Source organism: Triplophysa dalaica, chromosome 4, assembly GCF_015846415.1.
Source record: "Triplophysa dalaica isolate WHDGS20190420 chromosome 4, ASM1584641v1, whole genome shotgun sequence".
In the NCBI taxonomy this organism is placed as follows: Eukaryota; Metazoa; Chordata; class Actinopteri; order Cypriniformes; family Nemacheilidae; genus Triplophysa; species Triplophysa dalaica.
In genome coordinates this window covers 5,048,319-5,076,240 of record NC_079545.1, presented here as the reverse complement: position 1 = coordinate 5,076,240, position 27,922 = coordinate 5,048,319, and the positions used below count along the sequence as shown (strand labels likewise).

The window sequence follows — 27,922 nt, the reverse complement described above, 5'->3', positions numbered from 1 at the left end:
ACTAGGTGGCGCTATAATTTGGATGAGCTACAAAATGGCCATAACTACGCAACAGTTTGCCCGATTGACTTATTATTTGGTATGGTGTGTCTTTGTCTCATTCTACATAAATATCTAAATGGACATTGGCGTATATCAAAAAACATGGCCGCCATTGGTCGATGAAGTTTGAGCACTCATTACGCCGGGTTAACGGAGGCCGATCAAAACGCCACTCACTGGGCTTATTTGTCTCATGGTCCTGACGGTGTGTAAGAAACATGAACTTATTCGGCCACCTGGGGGCGTAATAGCGCTTTTGGAGTGCATGCACAACTGTGTATCACGTGATATTTGACATTTACCCAAACTATGGTTATAATATGATAGTACTCTTCATTCTGAGCAACTTTGCCTCTGGAACAACTTCTATTGATCAAACGGTTTGTGAGTTATCGCTGATGATGTCAAAAACCTACTTTCGCGAACTAGTTCCTGGTTTTTCAACCGATAGGAACCAAACCAATGCAGATGACTTCTGTGGAGTGTGAATGTAAATAATCATTGAAAAAAAGTTGAAATTTTCTTTCACGGTCGCTTAGGGGCGCCAAAATAAAGAATGGGTGGAGCCTATCACATTTAAATGGCCATAAATCCAGAACGGCTTAACATATCATCATATGCCTCGGGAAATATATGTAGATCATCACTCCGAGGTCCCATACAAAAGAACATGGCGTTTGGACACTAGGTGGTGCTATAACAGTAAAAATGGCTAAATGTACATGTCTTTTGGTGGCCTAGACAACTCTGTGTCACGTGACATTTGACTAATACAAAAACTATTCATATCAAACGATAGATCTCCTTATTCATAACAACTTTGCCTCTTGAACCATTGATGTCTATCAAATGGTTTGTGAGTTATTGGTGATGATGTAAAAAACCTACTTTTGCTAACTTGTTCAAGGATTTTCAAGCAATTTCAAAATTTCCACCACAGTACATTTCTTTGGACTCTCTAGGTCAATAATCATCAAAAATATGTTGAGTATTTTTTAGTTTTGTGACCATAACAGGGTGCTTTATTATATTAGCGTGAAACAAGTGTGGTGAAGGTAACCACTCCTTAATAATTAATCCAACTGACTTGCCATTAAGTACTATTATACATATTATGACACAAAACAAGCATGCAACATGTGATTCTTATCGGAAGAGGCATGCCTTCACAACAGTCAAAAAGGTGAAATATCATACATTTAAAATTACTATTTTAAACTTGTCTTTAATAAATACATCATTTGCTAGTCAAATTGCTAATCAGCCAGTCACATAGCATAAACTCAATCCATTTTGGCATCTAGACGTGGTAAACACACTTGCTGAAGTTCAAACCGAGCATCAAAATGGAGAAACAATTGGATATATGGTATGGGATATATTAGATAACACATACCACCTGAGGATTGTTGCCAACCATGTCCATGTTTTGATGGCTACTTCCAGCAGTAAAAAAAATCGACCATGTCAGAAAGCTCAAATGATCTCAAACTGGTTTCTTGAACATGACAATGAGCTCACTGTACTCCAATGGCCTTCAGAGTCACCAGACTCAACCAAATAAGCATCACTTAAATGGCAAGGTCTTCTGGAATATTGTTGCAGACCATGAATGTGAATCAATTATCTATTTAAATTGGTCGTATTTTTTTTATCAATTCTTCAGAACAAAAAATAAGCTATTTTGAAGAATGTGCATTGTATTAAAAAAAAGACCTATATCTGTGCAATAGAATGTTTTAGAGACACAGGAGTTGCTTTGTTTTGCTAATGGCTTCGTTCTTTATCAATTGACAGCTGCCAAGCCACACCCTTAGCAACCAAACAGATTATTTTTTGCAATCGTCTAGCCAGACCTACATCTCTGCAGTAGAATATTATAAAGACACGGGGCTTGGTTCGTTTGACTTGTGGTTTGATGTGTTATTAATTGACAGGTATTAATTGACACCCATGGCAACCGAACAGGTTAGCTTAGCAACCGTTTAGCAAGATCTCTATCTCTGCAACAAATCATCATAGAGACATGAGAAATGGTTTATTGCACTCGTCCCTTAGGTATTATCGGTTTACGCCCGTTTTTGCATACGAGTGTACGCATGCATGGTCTGTATTAAAAGTTACCAACCGTTTCTGTCATATTTCTTGGTGTGGAAGAGTGTCATTCGTTGTGGATTTGTTACGGTGCCATTCCTGAGCCTAGTTGACAATGGCAAGGCCAATAGAGGCCTTAGACTGCTCGAACCCGCTAAATGCTGCTTGCAGCTTTAATTCTTATTATTATTCTGCCCTAAAACTGATGCTGCAGCCCAAACCATAAGACCGACAGAGCTGAGACTTGGTCAGATGGTAGTAGTCCTTGTCGCTACTCAGATACACGGAGCCAGCCAAATCGGCCCATAGGTGGCGCTACAACGATGAAAAGCGCGTTTGCGCCTTATACTCCTAAACCATTGGTCGCACACCCAAGTGTCTTATATCAGTGTAATCACTGGCTCAAAACTTAAAAAACGTATATCTCCGATTTCATTTCCGGTATGCAAATTTTTTCGCTAATTTGCATTTTATGAAAAAAAAAAAAAATGAACTAGTCCCTGGATTTTTGCCCTTTCGAAACCAAACCAACGTTGATGAATTCTGTGGAGTGTGAATGTAAATAGTTATCGAAAAAAAGTTGAATTTTCCATTCACGGCCGCTAGGTGGCGCTAAAACGTCCAAACCGGAAGTGGCATATTTAGCTAAAATGGCCATAACTCGTGAACTGTTTGAGATATCTTCATGGGGCTTGGAACATATGCGTAGACCCTCAGTCCGGAGTCACAATAAAAAAAATGTGGCGTTTGGCCACTAGGTGGCGCTATAATTTGAATGAGCTAGAAAATGGCTATAACTACGCAACCCTTTGCCCGAATGACTTGATAATTGGTATGGTGGGTCTTTGTCTCATGCTTCATGAATATCTAAAAGGACATTGACGTATGTCAAAAAACATGGCCGCCATTGGCCAATGAATTTTGAGCGCTCATTACACCGGGTAAACGGAGGCCGATCAAAACGACACTCGCTGGGCTTATTCATCTCAAGGTCCTTAAGGTCTGTGAGAAATGTGAACTCATTTGGCCACCGGGGGGCGAAGTAACGCTTTAGTAGTGCTTAAACATTTGTGTATCATGTGACACTTGACATATAACCAAACTATTTGTATTATATGATAGATCTCCTTATTCTAAACAACTTTGCCTCTAGAACAACTTCTGTCGATCAAATGGTTTGTGAGTTATCGCAGATATTGATAGAAACCTTTCTTCGCAAACTTGTCCCTGAGTTTTTGACCGATCAGACCCAAACCAATGTAGATGACTTGTGTGGAGTGTGAAGGTAAATAATTATCAAAAAAAGTTGAAATTTCCTTTCACGATCGCTTAGGGGCCCCAAAATAAAAAAATGGGCGGAGCCTATCACATTTAAATGGCCTCAAATCAACAACGGTTTAACATTTCAGCAGGGCTCAGGAAATATCTGGAGACCATCACTAGGATGTCACATAAAAAAGAACGTGGCGTTTGGACACTAGGTGGCGCTATAATAATAAAAATGGCAAAATGCACATGTCTTTTGGTGGCCTAGACAACTGTTCGTCACGTGACATTTGAGTAATACACAAACTATTGATATCAAACGATAGATCTCCTTATTCATAACAACTTTGCCTCTTGAACCATTGATGTCTATCAAATGGTTTGTGAGTTATTGGTGATGATTTAAAAAACTACTTTTTCAAACTTGTTCAAGGACTTTCAAGCAATTTCAAAATTTCCACCTCAGTTCATTTCTTTGGACTCTCTAGGTCAATAATCATCAAAATCATGTTGAGTTTTTTTTTGTTTTGTGACCATAACAGGGTCCTTTATTATATTAGCGTGAAACGAGTATGTTATATGTCGATACTCCTTAATAAATAATCCAACTGACTTGCCATGTAGTACTATTATACATATTATAACACTTAACAAGCATGCAAAATGTGATGCTCATAGGAAGAGACATTCATTTCGATGGCTTTCTTATAGAGTCACCAGATCACAATGCATGTAGCTTTGCTAAAGGAACGATAAATATGTGCAGGATAAAGGTGTGTAGTGTGCGTGTGTGTTTATGGATATCATTTCCCTCTGTATCATATGAGTTTGAATGCACTGTATAGTTCTGTGTGTCTTGTGTGATCGAGAGTGTGCATGTGTGTGTAATGAAATGTGTCTCACAGGAAGACAGTGTTAGAAATATAATGTATTACACATTAAACGTTGCTCCATATTTACACATCTATAAATATAGCACATGTCTGCTTGCTTTTAAGATGAGTGTTGATATATATATATAACACAGCTTTATTAGATAAAACCAGTTTAATTGCATGTAAACCCAAATTGCTACTCAGCCAGTCACATGGCAGCAGCTCAATAAATTTAGGCATTTAGACATGGTAAACATGACTTCCTGAAGTTCAAAGCAAACATCAAAATGGGGTATATTGTATTATGTGAGGTGTTTGTATAAAATTAAGCATAATTTAAATGCCATGGCATTCTAGAATATTATGAATGTGAATCAATGTATCTATTTAAGATGCTCCTGGCCTTAAGCCTTAAAAAAAATGTATACACGTCTATCATAATGTATGGCAGGTGCCATGCCACATCCATAGCAACTAAACAGGTTAACTAAGCAACCATTAAGCTAGACCTATATCTCTGGAACAGAACATCGTAGAGACATGAGAATTGGTTAATTTCACTCGTCCCTTATCTGTTTAAACCTGCATATGAGTGTAAGCATGCGTGGTCTGTATTAACCGTTGCTGACCATTTCTTTCATTTTTCTGGATATGGGTAAGTGTCATCCGTTGCGGATGTGTTATGGTGCGATTCCTGACCGTAGTCAGCGAAGGCAGTCGACCTTAGTCCCCTTAGACTGCTCGAACCCGATGATTACTGCTTGCAGTTATATTTAATATAAGGTTTAGAAAATCTTTGTGACTCACAGGATAAACAGGAAAAACTACCATTGATATGATTTTTCTCAAAACAAAGTTAGTGCATGGCAACTGTGGCTGGCAGTTCATAACATCTTTTGTTACACAAAAAGCAAACGTAGTGCGTGTTTAGAAAAAGAGGGCGAGTAAATAACTGGGATTGGCCAATCCTTAGCAGCACTGATTAAAGTAACACATACTCAATGACATCTATGTGTGACTTCAGTGACATGAACAGTAATTTAGAATGTCTGAATTAAAACATTCAGTGAATGTACAGTGTCATTTGGCTATAAGTACACCGTTCCACGTCAGTTCTACACTACTCCGGTTATACAAACCGTCATGAAATGAATTCCATCTAAAGCCTTTGCGCATTGCAAGAAACAGAATGTTCACTTTAGGTAAAGTACACATGTAAAAGAGCACAGCAGAACTTTCAAGCACTCACAAATAAAGGCTTAGTTATACGCTCAATAGCAGCTCGTCAAAGCATTGGAGCACTGAACGCTTTAATCTAAACCCCATGACCCATATGAAACCCTGAGAACCAAATCTCCTACAGACATGTCAGTTGAAGAGAATTTCAGATCTAAAATGTTATCCTCTCTAAGGGGTGCTAGTTTTCATATTACTACAGCTCAGATAACGTTTAAATGTCGAAAACAAACTTCGTATTTCGCTCATGTATATCTTTCACAGTAAACATCATGTTGGACACTTCCCACATGCAACAACAGAATATTGTCTACAGTGTCCTATGTTTGTACTGTATACATTAAGATACTTATGGTTGTTCCATTACATTTTGTTGTAGTCAAACATATGGGAATTTAACAGCTCATCATGAAACATTTGATAACCAGGAAAAATTCAGACATCACATTTCACAAGGATACGTTTTATTGGTTTGTGGCATACTAAAATGCAACAGACATTGCAAAATTCTTGATCACAGATCTCCACATCTGTTGGGAGGATTAAAAAGGCCAATTAAAATCATTTTAATCACCAGCAATATAGCATGGCACTTCTGTGGAGTACAAAGCAAAAATATGTGGCCACACAGACAGCAGGCATTTCAAGTTGAAAAAAAAACCCACATAATGTCTTGCAGGGCAGTTATATAGGATCACAGCGTTAAGGATCGCCAGTGGATGTAAGTGGCTGATCCCCTTTGAACGTGATCCAGATCAGTGGAAGCACTCTCACCTTCCATGTAACATGTCGATGGCAAAGCCCGGACTGCAAATCTGACCCTGTTCACATAAGGGACAATTAAACCCAAATAAATACTGCAAATGAAAAACTGTAAATATTCACAAAGAATGTTCCTAACAAATCTCAACAGCACTACTGCAGTGACTCATTAGGATGGGTTTTAATTTATGGTCAAGTCCACAGCAAGTCAGGAACCACATCCTAAAAGCCTTGGTATATGACCAATTTAATAAAGTATATCCTACTATACATAAAAAAATCTTACCCTTTATTGTACAGCTCTGGAAGAACGCAAGCCAGCCAAAACCATTTAAACTAGCCATATGGTATCTGTGGACCAAAGATTAACAAATCAAGACATGTTGAGCTTTTGCAACAATGTCACATGGCTACTAAGATGGACAGGACAGTATGCAGTTACTATCCCATGAGAGTGCCTTCTATAAGCAGTGGGCAATAGGGGTGGGTCACGTTGCTTATGCATGAGAAGTGACGACAGGCCACCAATAAATGCTAAAACCATGCATGCCAGCACTAAAAAGCTGGCATGAAAGCATATAGCATCCATGTAGTTCATGAGTGTTCACCGGTTACTTTTGTATAAAACAATAGCGTTGCATTCACTACTTGCTAAATTTAAAAAAATTGTATCGACCACTACTAGGACCCAACAACAGATATAAGGCCCAATAATAGTAGGTGCCGAAGTAATCTAGCACTGCCATTTGAACATACAGTCAGATATACAACTGCATGCAGATACCCCACAGTGCGGTTAAAGCTTTTCAGAAATTATTAATAAACCACATCATAAAAAATTACAGATATTAAAGTTACACTCACCAGACAGCAACGGTGCGCCACCTAGTGGACAGCATGTCTCATCTAGAAGTAGAAAAGACATATGTGAGACACTATATTTCACAATGATGCATCTATATTCTTTAAGCTTAGTGAATGTCCTGGAGTGATTTCCCACAAAGCCAATGATAATAGCAACATGGGTTAAGTAATACTACAGCGTTGGTCTTTGAGGCGTTTCCAACGACTAAACCCTACTGAGAGGAGCCAGTCGGGATAGACCTCATTTTATAAATAAACTGTACATTTATATTTATTACGACATTGACACCTACCGCCAAGAGGTACAGTTACAGCCCTCCAGTACATGTTTCTAGGATTGAGGAATCCCATCTTTTTCTACACCTGAAATGCAAAGAAAACATAAGCAAAGCACATATGCAAATCCAAGGCTTGCATAAAAAAAACAGCTTGACAGTTCAGAGAGGCATTTTTCTCTTTCACGGTTATAAGAGCAGTTGAACATTGCCAATCATCATGACAAAAGCATTATTTACAGCACGTCACAATAAATTCTTACCTATAGGACCGTTCACATGATGACCATAAACCTCACCCAACACCTGGAAATACAAAAGAGTAAGCTTACAACAATGTAAAAATAAAAATGAAAAAAAAAGTGGCAAAAGCATGTCTCTTCTCATAAGTAGCACTGTTATTTGGTAGACACAACAGTGAGTTGCAAGAGAAGAATTATTTTTTGCACTGCACTAGTTCCTAACTCCACTTCATATAGACTGTGACTAGCACGGTGCAGTTGATGGGATAGTGACTTACAAAAGACACTCACCATTTTGCATATAATGACTGCGCAAGGCTTCCAGAAACATGATAAAACCAAAGATTATCCTATTAGGGGAAAAAAACATAAGGATTAGTGCAAGAAACTGTGGGAATATGCCGTTTATGTTCCACATAAAATGTTCTAGTATAATGACAGCCCCCAGTGCAATGGATACACCGTAAGGAAAGCCAATGATAATAGGAAAACCTATGCAGAGAAGACTTTGTTCTTTACGATACGTCAAAGATGGCGACCTACAACGACTGTAACGTTTCCCGATCAATTTAACGCTTGAGAGGCAATAACTATGACATGTAAACAATATCATGAAGCTTAGTGAATGTCCTGGAGTGATTTCCCACCAAGCCAATGATAATAGCAACATGGGTTAAGTAATACTACAGCGTTGGTCTTTGAGGCGTTTCCAACGACTAAACCCTACTGAGAGGAGCCAGTCGGGATAGACCTCATTTTGATATTGATTAACTGTACATTTATATTTATTACGACATTGACACCTACCGCCAAGACGTTCAGTTACAGCCCACCAGCACATGTTTCAAAGATTGAGTAATCACATCTTGTTTGGTCCCCCAAATAACAGTGCTACTTATGAGAAGAGAATTGCTTTTTTCATATTGATGTTCTAGTATAATAAAAAAGCCCTCAGTGCAATGGACACGCAGTTAGGAAAGCAAATGATAATAGGAAAACCTACGCAGAGAAGACTCTGTTCTTTACGATATGTCAAAGATGGCGACCTATAACGACTAACGTTTCCCAAACAATTTTATGTTCGAAACGCAATAACTATACGACATATAAACAATATCATGAAATAAATGTTAAAAAAAACTGATGTAACTTAAGCGGAGTGTATTATACATTTAAGCATTACTAGTTGCAACTATGCGCATCACGACCCCACCACGTGGTGTAAATGTGCTCATAGCTGTTAGGTTAAAATTCGCTTATTCGCATTCACTATTTTCATACTACACGAACCAGAATGTAATTTTAATATTATGAATACAGAAAAAGATTAATAAGTGTATAAACGACTTACTTCCACAAGCACACTCGCTGAAGCTGACTGGTACGGAGTGCGGACTGCTGAGAAAGACCGGAAGGCAAACGGCCGTCTTTATAGCACTGACTTTACGACATTTTACGACATTTAACGTTACAACCTCCACGGACCATGCCTGTTCAAAATAATTTAATAGTTTTTATACATTCGTTTAAAATGATTCGTTTAATATATTTTCTCATAGAGTTCATTGTAGGCTACGTCAACCAACACAGACAACGGCACAGACCCGTGTAATATAATAAACATAAGTCCAACTCATTAAAATTGTTTCTTGTTAGGCCTACATTTTATTCGCCTGTTGATAATTAATTATCATTATTATTGTACAAAATTTGTAAAAGACAACAATAAGAAGAGTATTTATTTAAAGCCTACTGCTTGTTTAATTTTATTTAATTATTTTTCAGAATGAATAAATAATTAATTACCAAACCTAATAATAACTTTACATCGATGTAAACGTTATATGGCGTATATTACGTGATTAAATGTAACGTTACAAGATACGAGTTGAGTTCAGAGTTCAAATTTAAATTGCGCGCCTTTTCTCATCAGACAATTCATCAGTGCAGTGTTAAACAGCCTTGATTTAGTGACCTGCTGCTCTTCTAAGTGACTGTCTGGAGTTTTAAGAAACATATTATGGGGGGACTTTGGTCGCGAGAAAAAAGTCCCGAAAAACCTAACTTATTTTTGTCAGCTGTAGCATCTTCTCTTCGCCTCAGTAGGCTTGGGACAGATAACCCCAAACTGGTAAGTTAGGTGTTACAAGCTATTTACTGGAAAGCTTTATTGAATTAGTCACGTAATTAGTTAAAGTTAGGTCCTTTAAAAAAATTACTTGTTAAATGTTTATTATACTATTTTCAAACAACAACTAATTTCAAATTGCTTTAATATTAAATCTATTTTTCTTTTAAATTACAAGGAGTGGAAAGTCTGCCAGTATGCTCTGTTCCCTTATTTGGTTAAAAACTCAGCTGCAGAGGATAATATTTGTGATTTGGAGGATCATCTAGAGCAGGTTCTAAGACATCCATGACAGTAAGTTGTAAATACGCCTGCTTTCTGTTATGTGATGATATAAATGTATTGGGCCTTTCTTTTAGGGTGCTGATCTCTTGGGTGCAGATGGCCGAGGTCGGACACCTCTACATGTGGCAGCATCAAATGGCAATGAAGAAACTGTTAACTTCTTGCTTAGGCATGGAGCAGATGTTAATGCCATTGATTACGATGGAGAAACCGCATTGCGAGATGCCATACGCTCCGGGTTCTCAATCCTTATAATTTTTTTAAATGTCACATTTACTTTGGAAACACATATAACTAACACACTAGATTTTTATGTCATACTTATGTGAATAACCTTACAGGAGTCTGGAGGTTGTGGAGATGTTAATTTCTGCAGATGCACGTTTGGAAAAATCCTCAGAGGACCTTGGAACAGATTTGTGCTGGTGTGCAAGTTTGTTTTACAAAAGGCACAATCTGGCATGTTACTGCATAGCACCTAATGCTTTTAATTCATCGGCAGTCTTGCATTTCTTGGAGACACAGAACAAATGAAGGTATGGATGAAAGCTGGAGTCAGTTTGAATACTTCTGACGATCTAGGTCGAACTCCATTACATGTGGTAAGCCTTTCTTTTTGTAAATGTTAAGTGATTTTGAACACCCGAGCATGCTCAACATTTATTCGAGGATCCAAGTCGGATGAATATCCATGTTGTCTTGCTTTCTTCACAGGCAGTGTGCACCAATCAGATGGAAATGGTTAAGTTCTGCATTCTTAACGGATCAGACCCTGAGGTAACGGACTCCCGAGTATATAACGTATCACCATCTTACTTACCATTTTTATGATTTAAATGTCCTGCAAAATTACAGCAAAGAGACAAAATGAACATCAGGCCAGTAGATGATGCCCAGAAACTTGGGTTTCATCACTTGGTGGAGCTGTTGGGAAGTTCGAGCCCAAAACAGTGAAGAACCTTGTGCACAATTATTCGCGACATATTACATTTGTCATTTTATAATAATTATAATATTTATAACATTTAAGATTTTATATTATTTGTGTAGTGTTTAATAAGGGAAGAAAAATGGTAAATAAAGAATTAAAATAAACAGTAATGATATGAACACAAAATAGGCCTTTTTGCCTTTATTTCTTATGGGTTTCCAGTTTTGAACATGTAAATGCAAATATCATTCGCCAAAGTAAAAAACACACATAACACTCAAACATTTTAAAATGGGACCAAAAATCCACGTTAACAACAGATTCTGGTGTCTGACCACACTCTTGATGCTTAAAGGAGTAGTTCAACTTCAAAATTAAAATTCTGTCATCGTTTTCTCCCCCTCTTGTCATTTCTAACCTGTATGACTTTCTTCTGCAGAACAAAAAAGAAGATATTTTGAAGAAGGTTGTTAACACCCCCCCCCATTCACTCGGTGTGCTGTTCTGTTACCAACATTTTTCAAAATATCATCTTTTATAGTTCTGCAGAAGTAAGAATGTCATACATGTCGTGTGAAGGACGAGAGAATATTCCTTCTGAAGGTGAACTACTCCTTTAACACTTTTTTATGGTACTCGACACAACCCAAAAGTACAAATGTGGTATTGATATAGCATTAGTTTCTTTCACTTCATAATGCCTGTCAACACCAGAAATGTGACATGCACCTGAAAGTTAAAGATCTCCTTAGTATAGTTGGAATAACCATAAATTTTGGAAGAAAATGTATGGAAGAACGACCAGTCTTAGATTTACAGCTGGCTAAGGCAAGAAACCGAACTGACGTGAGTTCATTTTTGAGTTTACAAGATGCCAGAATCTGAAGTTATATGACCATCCTCCATTTCAGCCTTGCACCCCATCATCGACAGCACTATCACACATATATAATGATACCCATAATGTGTCTTTAATCCAGAGGCATATTTCAAGAGAACACAGCGTTCTAACAGTGTAACACAGACAGGAATATAACTATGCCATATTATTTCCATATTAAAAGCTAATATCAATCTAGGAATCTTTGCAAAGTGAGCGTTGCAAAAACACTGTTACAAAAGAAAAGGCACGATAATTCGGCCATTCGGTGAACCGGGAGGCGAAATATATCGACTTCAGAGAACCACTATAATACACAAACAATTGCCTGAGGGTTGAAAATGATCAAAACAAGACAAGATTTATTTTTTGTAACATGCAGTCACACATCCAGTCTATAGAGGAACCCAATGCGATTCAAAAGTACAAAAACTGTCCGAGAAGGAAGGCTGACATTCTTATAGCATCCAAGAGCGGGAACTCATTTTACAGATGAGAACAACAGTATCAAACATGAAGCTTTGTTAATTTAATGACAGCCCAAAAACATTGCATGCGTTTTTATGCCATAGAGTTTGTTTACAAAAGCAAAGATTACAAAAGTGTCACAGGAGTGGCTTTTACAATGAATGTTACGTTTTCTCATTAGATGAACATCATACAGGTGGTCTGCTTTCAGGGGTTTCAGTGTATTAATAAACGGTCAGCAGGTGAAGTTTTATCTTGGGCAGAAATAGCCACTCCACCGGTAGATTGCAAAAATAACTTAATATAATGATTAAACATACAGTAATACATCCATTATACCCACCGAGAGCATGCTGAATTTGCAATAACGCAGAAAGGTTAAAACAATAAATTGGTTATATAAATGCAAATCCATTAAATAACACAACAGATACACAAAATTAAAACAAACATTTTAAAAGATTTTACCATTGCCTTTAAAAAAATATATTTGGTCCAAAGTATACAACTCTTTAAAACCCTCAAGGGAAGAATATAATAAACATGCTTTTAATCAATCAATCTGAAAACAATAGTACTGTAACTTGTGTTTTAGCCCGTTTTTTCCTTTTCAAGGTGAAGAATACAGAAAAAAAACATCTATGGATTGGGCTGGGGAAAAAAATACGTGAGCCAATCAGGAGGTGTAAAAATCTCTCGTTCATTGTCTCGAGTCGTTCCTTTTGGGTAATAGTGTGTCTAGTGTGTAAACAAGGTTTGATCTCTGGATTTATTTCAGAAAAATGGCTATTTAAGCTCCTGTGTGCTTTATTGTCAACTGTTAATTTGTTGTGACTAAAAATGAGTTATGATAACTATAGGTAATAATTTCATATGATAAATTAATGACATTCATTTAGATGACTGACTGGGAGATCATTCAAGTTATTAAAAAAATCTATTGTAAAAAAAGGGGAGTTACGATTTCTTTTAAACCTAAAAAGACTACACATCATTTCTTACAATCATCTGTCTGTAAAATATAATCTTGTGGTTTTTGCTTTTAAGACAAACATCAGAAACGGTATTTGTGATGTAAACAATACTTTTTTTTCAGAAGAACTCATTTCACCCTTGTTTGGAAATTGTCGTATTTTAGAGCCTCTGACTGCTAACTTCTGTAAACAACAGCATCCTCGAATACATGTTAAACCTCAGAGATAGCTAAGAGAACGAAGAATGAGAGCAGTATGTTTCAATATTTAAACAGCACATCTGATCTCCTGTTGGCTGCGGGAACGTCATCTCTCCGTTTTCACCGAGGCTGTACAAACACAGGCTGATTATAGACTCTAATATAAGCCCAAAAGCCACGTCAAGCCAAACGATCAAACGGCAAACTCAACGCCAGGGAAAGTATGAGGGTTAGAGCAGGTGTGTTAGTTAGAAACAGATATTGGCACCCGTCTCTAAATCAATGAACGGCTGGAGTATTGATCTATCCATCAAAGGCCGGGCTTATATCGACGTCGTGTAGGTGAGGGTCTGGGCACTGGTGTGACCACTGAAGGTATAAGTTCAGTCATTGTACCCTGAACCAGGGAGCTCATTGGTTAACGTGTGCCAGCGCTCAATTTTCTTGTCCTTGTTTTTGAGACAGTCAAACCAGTGTTTAAGCCTCTCGCCATTGGCATTTATACCTAATGAGACTCCACCTGGGAAAAGTGAGAGAGAGATAAACAACGAACATCTTTAAAACATTTGAAATCATTTAAGATGAAATAAACTTTTGAACTTGATTTCGACGTTTAACAAACACAGATCTTAATGACAATGTCAAACTTAAAACTTATTTTAAAGAGCACATAACATGAGATTGTTAAAATTACATTTCATGCAGTGCGTAATGTTGCCGTGTTTGAAAGTAAGCAGTCTGCCAAGTTGTAAAGCCGAAGGTGAATGAGTAGCAAAGTTATTGGCTTTGTCCGATTCGTGAACAGCCGCAGGTTTACGTCACTGCATATAGTCCACGCCTATGTTTTGCTCGGATTGCCGGCAAAAACTTCACTCTTCTCCCCAAAACACTCTAGACCGTGGGCCCATTCGGGGCAACCCAATCACACCAGACTAGACCATCTGACCAATCACATCAGACTAGGCTAGCGGAAAGGAGGGGATTAGACAGATGAGTCGCAGAACGAATCATTTGTGAGTCAGTCAAGAAGTAAGGTAAAAATAACTGCCTATTATTACGAAATGTTTTTACATCTATATACATAAACTTGTTGTTGGACACTCCATAAATCAAAGTAAGACCTTAAAAAATCCCTAGTTATGTACTCTTTAATATATACATGGAAAATGAAGCTTTAGTATAGTTGTTAGAGGGATCCTACCAATGAAATCATTGGATTTGCCAATGTCATAGTCCCAAACAGTCACCTCCAGGGTCTTCTTGCTGAGGTCAGCATACTTGATCTCATAGAAAAACTCCTGATATATTCAAAAATAATAAAATAAGATCCTTTTACACAAACTCAACCGTATGCAACCACTGCATTGCAACTACATATGAAAAGAAAATGTTTAGGTGACTTACTTCATTGAATTCAGGGTTAAGGGTCTTCTTCTTGACCGCTGTCTTGTGCTTTGATTTTTTGTTCTCATCTGGCTTGAGATACCTATAAAACAGGTGACATTGAAAGTGGAATGCATGCATATGTGACTATATGTTAAAAACAACTTGTTGTGTGTACTTCATATGTCCAGCAGAGGGCAATGCCTCACTTGTATTGGAACTACAATTGGAGTCCTTTCAGATTTATAATACCAGAAAAACCATATAAGAACAAATGCCTCTGGGTGTAATAAAGCTAAATAAATAAAGTTGAAGTGAATCCAAACTTCACATGACTGCTGTCGTAGAGGTGATTAAAACTGGTGGTGCTTCGTCGTGCTCGTGTTCCTGCAGCTCTTTCTAATGAGGGTGCTTTGTTCTCACTTTCTAACAGAGACCACCAGACAAGCAGACAAAACTCACAGACCGGTTCAGGCAATGAGGTCGAACCTCCCACAGCCTATTAAGCACAACCTGTTGCTTATATAGAAAGTAATACCACTTCACTTACGCAGAATGACAATCCAATTTTATCTTTTTGGATTTGAGAAGAATGGACAGAATATTAGAGGTCATAACTGATATTAATTGCTGGGTGTCATGTTGAAAGGTCATTGGCTTGTTTGAGATATTACAGAAATGAAAGATTTCCTCCAAAGGCTCTTGTCAGGGAATGTCATTCGCAACTTCAACAGTGCCTCTGAGCAACTCTATTATTCAGTTTCTTTTATAACTAAATGAAACACTATGCAGGTATGCAGAAAGATAAACACTAACTCCAATGCTCAGAAAAAATACTTTTTTTTATATTGACATCAGTCCAAATGCAGCATGCATAGACAACACAAACAAGACAATTACTTGAAAGCGGTGACTCAAAAACAGCAGACGGAGACAAAATACTGGCACGATTACTTCGGTTTGTTGTCACTGACAGTAATGATGAATGAATCATTTACTACTCAAAATCTATCACAGAGACAGAACCAGACAGGTAAAATTGACCAATATTTATGCATACAGAAAACAAAAATCATTCAATTCAAGAACTGAGAGAGTTAAAAACACTAATCTATTCTGTGAGGCATTGAAATCCTACAAATAAACTCAAGCTATGAAATCCTATCTTTGATATTGAAAATGTGTATTGTGCATGAGAAGTGTCATGTATGTGTATTGGTTTCTGGGCTTTCAGTGTTGCGATAAATAATCTGGACGCTTGCATGTTGCAGAATGAATGGGTGTGGTTAGGGATTCGTCATGAACGTGGACTTACAGTAGTAACAGGTTATTTATCAAGAACAGAAATAGAGAAATGACGACAGATATGACTTACGTTTTAACATAAGGGTCAGAGAAACCATTTGCATCCATGGCAGCGAGATGGGCACAGCGGATGATGCCCACCACCAAGCCACACTTCTGAGAGCTGTACTTCAGAGAGATCATAATGCGCCCTCGCTCCTCCAGAGACTTGTCGTCTGTCTTGTCAATCTGTGCACAAACACAAAGAGGAAAACACTGCTGTCAATCCTGCATCTAAGAAATATGAAGAAAAATATGGATGTAGATGAAAAACATCTGACAGTTTGAGAGTTTCATTTGACATCACATAATGTGATTTCACATGTGAAATTGAGTTCTCTTTCCTAACGTATACTCTTTTTTTCTGTGGAAAACAAAAGAAGATATTTTGAGAAATGTTTGCATGTTTTATGTCCATACAATGGTAATCTAATGGGGGCCTAAATTGTTTGGTTACCAACGTTCTTCAAAATATCTTCTTTTGTATTCTGCAGAGGAAAAAAAGTCAGGTCTGAAATGACACGAGGATTAGTAAATAATGAAAGGATTTAAATTTTTGGAAGAACAGTTCCTTTTACGCAAAACCATAAGTAATAATACCAATATTTCTTTTTGATAATTAATTGAAATCACTTCTAGTAAGGATGAAGTCTGTGTATTAAAAATATATATTAAAAGCAATTATGCACAATTTTTTTCTTAATTTAATTTTATGAATCATGTTGTCATCTGAACACCATTACTATAAATGATTGAATCATAAATGGATAGAAAGTCTAATAAAACGCAAGACATGAAAGTCTCAGTAGATCATTTATTAATTTACCAAACTTAGTTTCATGCACCTTTTTATATCCTTTCCGATATTTTGCTTTTGTCTCGACATTGTTTATGGCAGAGCAGAAGCAGAGCTGAGATCTTCCCAACTGTTGAGTGTGAAGCTTAAATCTCTCTCTCTCTCTCAGAACTTTGCGGACCCACCAAAGCCGTCAAGCATGAAGTTAATTAGCTGTGGAGGAGGCGTCTCTGCTCGTCCTCCACACGCTGTTGTCTCATTTCCGTCCCCACTGGAGATCACACAAGTGTGTGCGCACACACATACTACACTCGCTTCACACAACACATTTTTTTCCTGTTTACCAGCTGGTGGAGTCGCACACGGGTCTCTGAGCAGATTCCAAGTTAGTCTTCGTGTTTAACTTGTGCCACATTTACCTGTACCGCAGATATGAGAGGAGATACCAAAATCAGTGCTAAACTTTAGTCACTACCATCTCACAGCTGACAGATAGTCAATTACCTACAGCGGACGTTCTAAAAATGTGGTTATGACCTCTGCCTTTCTAAGCAAAACATAATCAGATAAAAGTTCACATATCGGGATCCAAAACCTGCTCATCCTGCCAGACTACAAAGCATTTTGACACTTTAACCTTCTTATATTCACCTGCACCACCATCAAATGCCTCAGAGAAGGGGACAATGGAATGTATTGAAATGCTTTCCTCAACATTTCTGTTCCTGCTACAATAGAAACAATTGGTTTGTGCTGATCCCAGCATAGCTTTGTGCCAAACGTATCCTAAAGACTCTGAACTGGGTTTAGCTTTTCATGGATGTGCAATAAGGTAAAATCGAGACACAGACGTTTTTCTAAAGCCATACATAGAAATCTGTGCCTTATGGTACCGCATCAAACATTTATATGAGCATGTATTGCCAGCAAAAAAAACTCTGAATTATTGTGCTTTTTAGTTCAATATACAAGCAGCATTCAGCATTTCAGGGTCTGAATGTGTTTTCTGCTTGTATCTTGTAGTGAGTAGCCCGAAGCTTCACCCTATTGTTGTCTTTTGTCTGTCATATTTGTCTCAGACGGCTGATGGACGTGAGGATGTTTCTCCAATCATAATTGAATTGTAATTGGTATGCTAATTCTAATGAGAGGTATTAGCAGTTTGATATCTGAATATCTTTATGAAGCATTCAGACTTCCGTTCATTTCTCCACAAACGGAGGAGTAGAAGATCTGAACCGCTTCTCCAGACAATAAACCCTAAAAAAACACTGAACTCACAGGAAGCTGCTTTTCCAAACAGTTGCTGAAGTTCTTGGTCTGGTTGGGTTTGAGTTTCTTCAGGGGGATTCGGGTTTCTCCGATGAATTCATTGTGGCGGAATTTATCTTCGTCGCACACTGAAATCCTGAAAAACAACAAATGATCGACGACAGAGTCAGTGATCAGATGTTTTCCCCGACACCTGTTTATAAAATCACAATGTTGATGAGAAACACTTTCAATATACAGCATGTTCTTTATCATATATTTGGTATGCAGAGACCATGCTGAAAAATGCAGATACTCCATGTTATCTTTTAACTGCGAGATGTACATTTGCATTGAGCTTGCTGACTGTGAAATGAGTTTTCTGCAGTATTGACAAGAACCGCTTCATACGTGGGGACAGGAACAAAAGAAGTGCTGCAGTAAGTTTTGTACAGGTCGAGAATTACATTCGCTAAGATTCACTTGAGCAACTCGCACAGAAATAAGAACTTTCTACATATGAACAGATGGCCAGAATAACAACAACTCATCCTCTTTAAGATGATTATCATCTAGTTATCAACTAATCAACTAGGAGGCAACTAATCAGTGAAATTCAGCCCAAAATTGCAACTGTCTGTATTTTTGTGCTGTGGGAATTTTTTAGAGGATCTATTGAGAGAAATGCAATATAATATACTAAACTATCTTCAGAGGTGTATAAAGACCTTACATAATGAAGCGTTATGCTTTTATTATCTTAGACAGAGTTATTTCTATCTACATACACATTTACATGGAATTCGCCATGTTGTCTCTACAGTAGCCCTAAACGGACAAACTGCTCTACAGAGAGCTTTTCGTAAACAGCTCATTTCCTTCAACAAAGAAGAGAAAACATGACAACATCTTAGTTCTATGTCAACCCCCGTTGTGCTTCGAAAGAGGGGGGAGGAAAGAAGTGAAGCATTGGCTGCAATTCACAACCTCACCTCTAGATGCCGCTAAAATCTCCAAATTGCTGCTTTAGAAGGACCTGTGTCAATATGGGTTCTTCATTAGGCTGGGACAAATAAAAAAATACGATTATAATATTGTACTTTGTACTTTATCTGTCTTAAACAATTCATAAGGAGACCACAATTCCATTGATATCACAATAAAACGCTTCTCTGAGCTCTATAGACATCATCTGGCCAGGACCACTAGTTTGGTCACATCTTGGCTTTTTATTCTGATGAGTCCTTTCATCAAACAGGGTTAAACAATACGGATTTCTTCTGATTAAAATACTGGCCCCGCCACAATTAAAAGGAAGAAAATCAATGGAGGCAACTAATCAGTAAGTAAAAAAAGAACAAAAAACTTAATGTAATAAAGCAAAAATACAAAAACAGTGCTTCTCAGGTGTTTCAAGTTGGTCTTACAGTAGTTGTCAGGTACAGAAATTGAATCGAGTAATCTAATGTAAAATGACACTTCAGAAAAAACACAGAGGTTACTCAGTCGGGAGAAGTGAGTGTTTCTTTTCCTGATGAACATTAAAAACACAGATGTTTATATTGCTGCTCCTGTCCCTTTAAGAGACACATTACTTTTACAAGGATACATTGTAATATGGGCTTTTGGACATAATTTTGTCTAGATATGTCTATGTCTTCGTGAGAAGACGTGAGAGAGAACTCAGTACAGTAGTTTGCGTTGTCTGAGATGCGGAATACATTGCCTCCGCATTACAACATTTATGTGCATAAAAGTTTAAATATATATTCATCAGTTTTGCAGTTCCACTTGTGTGACCATTAAGAAAAAATGTTTGCATTCTAGGATTTATAACAAAAAGGTTGAAAGAATTGAGGAATCTGCTTCCGCCATGGTTTTGCTTTCTCGTGCCAGCTTGAAACGGAAACAACATCATCATCTGAGACATTTCGCTGTCTGTCGGAATAAATGAGAAACTACTCACCAGCACATCTTAGGAAAAGGAAAATAATTAAATATAAATCGATTCGCGGATAAAACAATCGATTCTAAATTAATTTTAAAAAGAATTGCCTCTTGTTGAAATGTAAGGGTTACATTTCAGCCTGTTTCTCACACATAGCTAAAGTATCGTCTGGGTTCAGTGTGGAATAAAGTATTTGTTGAACACACCATTTTTCGAAACCAGGTTTTGGGTGAAATCCCGCGGTCAGCAGAAATGTCAGGTCCTACGAAGTGTGATTCTTCTGTTCATCATGTGGGCAGTGTTGATCCAGCCAGGAAACATCTTTTCACTCCAGTCACGTTTATACGTCTCAGTTAGAAGATCTGACCTAATCCTCGTGCCTTACACCTCATATTGACTGATCCTGAACTCTGTCTCCAACACACAAGTGTGTTATCTCAAAAAACCCACAACCCCAGCGAGTTAAGAAGAAAACTACAAGCTCCACTGGTATAGTCAGTAATGGGCTACAAACACACAACCTATAATGTATTATTCCTTTATAGACAAAATCCCATCAGTATGTTAAAAACAATAAAATACCATCATGTTAGATCAATGTCTTCACACATCAGTCTTTCCTTGCTGAAAGCAAAGACAGCTGCATCAATAAGATGAGGGAACACGCACGCTAAACACCTCACTATCCACATCATTTTTATTTGTTTCCTCTCCACTGCATCGTGACATTGAATTTCCGTTTATTTTCAATTGAGGTTTATTCTGTATTTGTAACCGCTCTTTACATTTACACTACAGCTATGAATTTTGGCTTTCATTGCATGATACTATACATTTGTTTCTGAGGACTTGCAATACCTGGGATCTAACCCATGACTTTGGCGTTGATAGCGCCATGCTCTGACCACTGAGCTACAGGAAAGCGATGGATTACAGACAAGCGCATGTGTTTGTATAGCCAGTTCACATCTTTGTCTCAATGAATTCATGCCCGAAAGCTTTTCCCAATGAAAGTGTGTGTGTTTGTGTTCAGGATTGTTTTGACTATGGCTGATTACTGTGCTGTGTATGTAATGACTATAAAATTGTCTTCTGCATGAATGTACCGATGCAAAAGGAAATGTTTGGTAAACCTTCAATCAGATTTTATTTTACACAATACTGCTATTCTCACATGTAATCACAGTTTATTGTGTTTGACTGCAGGAGCCGGAGATGCTCGCGTTTGCTCTCAAATCTCTAGCCGAGTCAAGTGGGGTAGGAAATTCCACATCTGTCTATGATTTAAAGCACTGGTTTTCATTAAAACAGCTAAACAAACAAATCTTAAATAAATATGTTAATATTAGCGAGTACGCACATTGTGCAAGTCACAGCATTCATTTTGTTAATGAATAATTCAAAGGTGAAAACGAGACGAAATAAAAGCAAATTTAGACAAAACCTGTATGGAAAGTCTACACTTTGGTCAACTATTATAAAAAGACAATTCATTTTATTATGACTTAAAATAATTCAAATATAAGCCAAAATAATTTTTTTATAAAAAAGACTGACTATAAACGGTAATAATACTGGGCCAAGTTTCACTGAATCAAATCAACAAAGACTGTTTAAAGGAACAGTGTTGCCACAGTTACTTTGAAAAAGTAATCTGATTACTGATTATACCTCTAAAAAGTAATTTAGTTACTGTAGAGATTACTGGATTTAAAAAGTATAGTTACTTTAATGTGTAATTAGATTACACGTTAATTTATCAGTTACATTCAGCAGCTGCCGCCAACACAAAAATGACAATCTGTTTTGCCAACACTCACTTTATTGGAAGTGTATTTTAAACAGTAATGTCAACAATGTATCTCCTGACATTTTAAGTTGGACTTAAAGACTATTTCCTGAAAAAAAGATGTTTTTATTAAAAATAATTTAAAGACTGATTTTCTTGATTTCACTTAACGTAAATAATTGTTTTTACAGTCTTTCTTGACCTGACATATTTAACTGTTAACACTTTGATAATGGCAAAACATACTATTTATAATCTACATTCTTTATAAATGTAACTATTAATTTCTTTTTAACATGTTTTATGAACATTGAACCTGTTGTTCACAGCATTAGAGCAGCAAGGAGTGGTTTTACAAAACAAGTGTAAAACGCACGAAACGAGAGAGAGTCAACCGTGTTTAAGGGAAGCATTTCCTCTACAACATACTGCCCGTACCCGACCAACTTCTTCAACTCTCCCCCACTTACTGGTTTTGCACCAAAGTCCAGCATTTGTTGTTTGGGTGGTGGGGGACCAGCTGCTCTCTGCTTCGCACCACCTGGTAGGACTTGCTCTGTAAGTTGGACTGTGCACTGCTGAGACTCCAATTGTTTCTTCAAATTTGACGTAGTGTTTTTGTAGCTAGATAGCACTTTGTCGCCAGCACAGAGAGTACAACGAACCTTAATATTGTCATCTAGTGGACACAAACTCGTGACTATATTTTCAGCTAGAAACGCGCATCTCTCTTCTCCGTCCATTGTTGTTTACGTTTGTGTCGCTGTGTGGTAGGGGCTATTACACGTGAATTGTCCTCATGCTGAAAACGTGACTTGTCGCATAATGCTACGTGACTTCACTCCCTGAGACGCAAGAAGAAAGCAAAAAATATATATTTTTACTAAGGAAAATGACAAAAATAGTAACGTACAGTGACTTGGATAAATAACTCTAATCTGATGAATGGTTTGGAAAAAGTAACGTGTTAGATTACTCGTCACTGAAAAATGTGGTCAGATTAGACTAATTTAGTAATTTACTTATTAACGCGTTACCGGCATCACTGCATGCGTACAAACGTTTTTCCTGAACAAATCATAATTCACTAAAACGTTCATACTAAAATGTAGTATAAATATAAGAAAAAATATAGGAACAGCTGAAAGCACAAGTACGCAAAAGGACTGGCACTTGGAATTTCTTGCGAGTGCGTGTCTGTAGAAAGCGTCACGTGGGGTTTTATGCAAATGACTAAACTTGTGCACGTGAGTTGTGGTCTAGTGGGTTAAACCACTGAACTGGTAAATCAAAGGTTGCTGGTTCGATCCCAGCAGCCACCACCAGTGTGTCCTTGAGCAAGACACTTTACTCCATGTTGCTCCAGGGGGATTGTCCCTGTAATAAGTGCACTGTAAGTCGCTTTGGATAAAAGCGTCTGCCAAATTACTAAATGTCTAAATGTCTAAATGTCATTTAAAAAACTCTAAATTCCCTAACATTAGAACGACGTGAAGAACAAATTCATGTGTGTATGCACGTCTTGTAAATTATGCGGAAAGTTCGTAAGAAGTTGAAATAAATACAAAAAAAATCGACGCAATTATTAGTGAACGAGACCCCCTGCATTGCATGTGTGCCATATTTCACTTCTTTTTGAAGCTTTTAGTGCTTCCATCAAGGGAGTAGAACAAGTGCTTAGAGCGTTCACGTGCCGGCTGTAAAGGATCATATCATTGGTTGAATGCATTCAATGAACACGCCCTTCACTGAGCAATTCCTTTAGTCTGTATCAAAGAGCTTTAAGGAACTGAATCAACAGGTACTTATTCATGGTCCAATATCTTCTGTGTTGCAACAATGCATATTAAAATTAACTTTTGTAAAAAAGAAAGGAACATTTTTGGAAAAAAAAGGGCTAAACAAAGACTTTATAAATATAGGACAATAGGTCAAATTGTTGTCTGTACTGCAGATGACTAAAATATGACTAACTAGTGCTTTTTAAATCAAAATTTGCTGTCAGCATATAAGAGTCTAGAAGAATGTTTTGGTTATTTCTCGCATTCCTGCATCAAATAATAGATGGCGTAATATATAAATTCCTACTTCTTTCTACTTCTCTGTTGTATCGTTTGTTTTCATACGCCGACAGAAATCTTGTTAAGTCGTGTAATGAGTGAAACAAAAGGCACAGCCCAGCTAGCTAACAGTCTGCAAATGTTCTAGAAAACATGTTTGCAAATTGAATTTTTGCATTCTTTACAAACGGCTAATCAAAATGAAAAGGCTTTCAAATGTGAAGGCTTGAGAGGAGAGGCACTTGTGTGGATAATTTGACTCTGAATAGAGCCGTCACTGTCAGCACTGACGTTGGTAATGGAGGTATGCCTTTCCAGATAAAGAATCACATGGTTTTCTCAGCCACGGGAGGAGTTCTCCACAGCTCGCCATTAAAACAACACTTTGATGTTCATCTGCAGCGCGTGAAGATTGTGGACAAATGAGGACAAATGCAAGACCGAATGCGGCGAATAATGAGCATGATAAACCCTGGATGCTGTGTGATTTATTTTTTCTTTGTTTCAGTGGCATTAGAACCACCTTTTCAATATTTCTATTACGAGAAGATTGTGAATAATTTTAAATTGAATAAATGTCCATTAAATCGGATTAATATTGATCGGATAACACACTGCATTAATATACAATTTATGGTATAACTTGACATAATCTGCCATAATCTATAAATATGTGTAATAAGTGTTCATTTGACAATTGTGTATCTTATATTAAAAAGTTATGATTTATTCACTTAATATTTTATTCTTCATTACATGTAATTCCATATTTCTACTGTTCTCTGGGAGGTCCTGTAACCAATACAAATTTTCAAAAAGTAATTTGATGTTCATCGTCGATGAGTTTCGGTTTATTTCTTTCTTTACTAAACTCAACAACATAGTTAAACGTGAGGATAATGTGAACTAGTCACCAAGCATTGAATGTTGGACCTTGACAATCTGTATGTTGTTTTTAAATGAAGAACGTTGTTTCTTTTGCTGAGCTTTTTACATTTTGTAGCTTTTAACCAAACGAGATCAAGCCGATGTAAAAGACAGCTCTCTTAGTTCAGGGATGTAGTTGCAGACTGTCTGACATTTAATGTACATGTTTTTTCAGCGAAACTTAGGGCAATGAAATTTAAGTGCCAGCAGGCCGTCTGAGGAAATAATGAAAATGTAGTTTTTATAAACGCTAGAGGTGAGACAGGAAATGTGCCGGCGTTTTGAGTTTTGTTTAGTGAAGGACGAGAGCAGTCCCTGAAGGAGGCCTATGAGGGAGACTTTTGGTTACCATGGAAACTGGCTGAGACAGTCCTAAAGAAAAGCGACGGTGAATCATCAGGTGGGTCCTCCCTCATCCACACGTCTGCGCACAGATGCACACACACACTCTTTTTCGCTCTCAATTCTTTTTAAATGCACCGCAAAACAGCACGCATTCTTCTGCATGCCACATTTGTTTGCACAGTATCATACGGTCACGACATCATAGCTCTTGAGCACTTGCAAAATTTAAACTCTAGGAAATCGTACCCGTACCTCAAACATCACCTAAACCTCTTTCCAGCCTCACCTTCCTATAGCCTTGTTGAATCAGTCCTGCACTACTGCACAAGAAGAGTGACCTTTGAAGCGAAGACTCTCAGCCTCATTAATTCCCACTGAGTCCAGACAAATGTGGGAGCTTCCAAACCCAAGGCTGCCATCTCGATGATGAAATATTTGGGGTTTGTTTCTAGCAGTCTGATCTCTATCTGGAGGTTCTTTAGTAAATTATATTTTACGCTATCAACTAGTTTATCTTAAATACAATACAATGTAAAACAAGGAGATTGGATGAATTAGGGCTTTGTTTTTGTCAATTTGAAATGACCTTTTATAACAAAGAAATCATAATAACAAGATTATTGAGATTATTAGCCTATACATAGATACACACGTATATGAAAGTTTAAATATTATATTTGTTTTATTAAACTACAATTTTTATTATTGTTTTGTATTGAAAAATACATAATTTTTTTAATATAATCCATTTTTTTTGCCGTAGGATCAAGGAGAGAGCAACTGTTTCATTGTGGCAAAACAATTACAATACTTTGCCATAATACTACTTTCTGTTGTATCAGACGAATGGACCAATACTTAACAATTAAAACAATAAAACGAAGTAAAGAAGCCAGTGTTGAAATTTTCTTGTTAATTGGAAAAAACTGCAAAAAAAGAATAGAGTATATGTATAAAATAACATAATTAGTATCAATTCCTTAAATCCCCATTGCCCTGCTCTTTCCTCTCATATTATTCACATCATTATAAAGGGTGACAGAAATGAATAAGCCCAAATCAAAGAAACGACGTGATATTAATACTCTTGCTGACCCCCTTATGAGTTATAATGTGATTAGGCTAAATGAAAATGTATGATATTCAATAAAGTGGAATTAAGGCATACAGGCATAATTAAATACAAGCACATCTGGTCAGAGTGGAAAGCCCTTATTAATATTTATTCTTCTACCTGGGGACATATATCTCCGTATACTTGCATGCGTCATACAAAAAAAAGAAACTATGTGGAAAAGTCTCCAGAAGAATAGCTTTTGGAAGCAATAGCAAACTTATAGCAAACTAAACTATATTGAGTAACCCTTAATCAAGCTCAAATTGAAATCTAATAGGCCTTTAACGCTTGGTCAGCGCTTATCAGAGACAAAGACCAAATGTGCTTTTTCAGTAATCGATGAGCCTATTCAAAACTGGTGACATATGTTGCCAACACTAGGAAAGTCGTGTGTGTGACACTAAATTAGCCGCACAATGTTTTGTTATTTATATCTATTGACATTTATTCTGTTGACCATTAAAAACGCAATAAAGATGTTGTTCGTGTCATTTGCTATTTAAAATCCTATTTCATATTGCAACTTTCAACTAGAAAGACATAGAGCGATTCTTTTAAGATTGTAAATGGGTTTCCACTCATGCAACCCGGTTAATCTGCGTTTAATGGATTTGAGGGATATTGTGTGTGTAACGCAGCTGTAACGCAATGATACACACAAGTGCAGACTTATGTTCTTCTGTGGTGTAATCTTTACCACCACTTTGTCTGCGCTATTATCCTAATGCAGGATTTTAACCACTGCACAGGGTTTTCTATGTAAACGAAATAATCAAGGCCGGTGAAAAACAACCCAAGAAGAGCAAGTGACATCTTAGATAGTGTGAGATCACCAGGCAACATTGTATGGCTGACAGGGGGCCAAATACAAAGGTTAGACTTTACAATAACTGAAACCTTTTTGCAAATGTGACTCATGATCTGTTGATTGAAGAAATCTAGAAATGTAAAGAAAAATAAGAAAATGTCTTGCTCGTAATTCTAGTATATGTCAAACCTTCTCCATTAAGACAAAAAATCACTGCGCTTTATATCGACACCGTGTGTGTAAATTCACAAAAAACATCACAGAAATTATGGCTTTTTGCCTTCTTTAGTGAATCCCATTAATTTGGCAGCTACAGACTTTCCCTAGAGCCTAGGGAACTGGCGGGTACATAAGTCTGTATCAGCGGGCGAAGATATGGGGGTGCCGAACCAGTGGTGGTCTTGTAGGCCAAGAGCAGAGCTTTGAATTTAATGAGAGCGACTTAATGGAGCCATTGTAGCTTCATGAAAAGTTTCTCAATATTAACAATGCCTTGGTCATGCTATTATTATTCATATATTATATTTATATATATTTAGGCATTTGGCAGACGCTTTTATCCAAAGCGACTTACAGTGCACTTATTACAGGGACAATCCCCCTGGAGCAACAAGGAGTAAAGTGTCTTGCTC

General features: G+C 37.3%; 2 protein-coding genes, 1 long non-coding RNA gene and 3 other non-coding genes across 8 annotated transcripts in view; 1 reads left to right on the top strand and 5 right to left on the bottom strand.

Moving 5' to 3' along the window:
• Positions 1-5,960: 5,960 nt before the first annotated feature.
• LOC130419063 (uncharacterized) lies at positions 5,961-9,082 on the bottom strand. 2 transcript variants are annotated; one of them, XR_008906464.1, is made up of 8 exons: positions 9,008-9,082; positions 7,948-8,006; positions 7,678-7,720; positions 7,433-7,502; positions 7,140-7,181; positions 6,562-6,626; positions 6,288-6,334; positions 5,961-6,043 (listed from the first exon to the last, which is right to left on the bottom strand). It is a non-coding gene; the product is annotated as an uncharacterized LOC130419063 (long non-coding RNA). The 2 variants fall into 2 exon arrangements; XR_008906463.1 differs by having other exon boundaries at positions 5,961-6,334.
• On the bottom strand, positions 6,940-7,070 carry LOC130420247 (small nucleolar RNA SNORA8). The gene has a single exon (XR_008906606.1). It is a non-coding gene; the product is annotated as a small nucleolar RNA SNORA8 (small nucleolar RNA).
• Positions 7,252-7,385, bottom strand: LOC130420248 (small nucleolar RNA SNORA18). The gene has a single exon (XR_008906607.1). It is a non-coding gene; the product is annotated as a small nucleolar RNA SNORA18 (small nucleolar RNA).
• On the bottom strand, positions 8,280-8,413 carry LOC130420249 (small nucleolar RNA SNORA18). Its single transcript, XR_008906608.1, has one exon. It is a non-coding gene; the product is annotated as a small nucleolar RNA SNORA18 (small nucleolar RNA).
• A 448-nt stretch (positions 9,083-9,530) lies between the features above and the next one.
• On the top strand, positions 9,531-11,186 carry si:ch211-209a2.2 (L-asparaginase). The gene is made up of 7 exons (XM_056745470.1): positions 9,531-9,787; positions 9,963-10,058; positions 10,144-10,307; positions 10,411-10,494; positions 10,572-10,671; positions 10,784-10,846; positions 10,925-11,186. The coding sequence occupies exons 1-7, from the start codon at positions 9,677-9,679 to the stop codon at positions 11,021-11,023; spliced, it is 717 nt and encodes a 238-aa protein (XP_056601448.1). The 5' UTR covers positions 9,531-9,676; the 3' UTR covers positions 11,024-11,186.
• A 1,029-nt stretch (positions 11,187-12,215) lies between these two features.
• Positions 12,216-27,922, bottom strand: part of doc2b (double C2-like domains, beta) — a 155,999-nt gene continuing 140,292 nt past the window's right edge. For both annotated transcript variants that reach the window (XM_056745468.1, XM_056745469.1), the window contains 5 exons: positions 18,327-18,453; positions 16,281-16,438; positions 14,927-15,008; positions 14,724-14,820; positions 12,216-14,042 (listed from right to left, as the gene is read on the bottom strand). In XM_056745468.1, the coding sequence (XP_056601446.1) occupies positions 13,906-14,042; positions 14,724-14,820; positions 14,927-15,008; positions 16,281-16,438; positions 18,327-18,453 (601 nt within the window). In that variant the 3' untranslated portion in view covers positions 12,216-13,905. The remainder of the gene's footprint in view (positions 14,043-14,723; positions 14,821-14,926; positions 15,009-16,280; positions 16,439-18,326; positions 18,454-27,922) is intronic.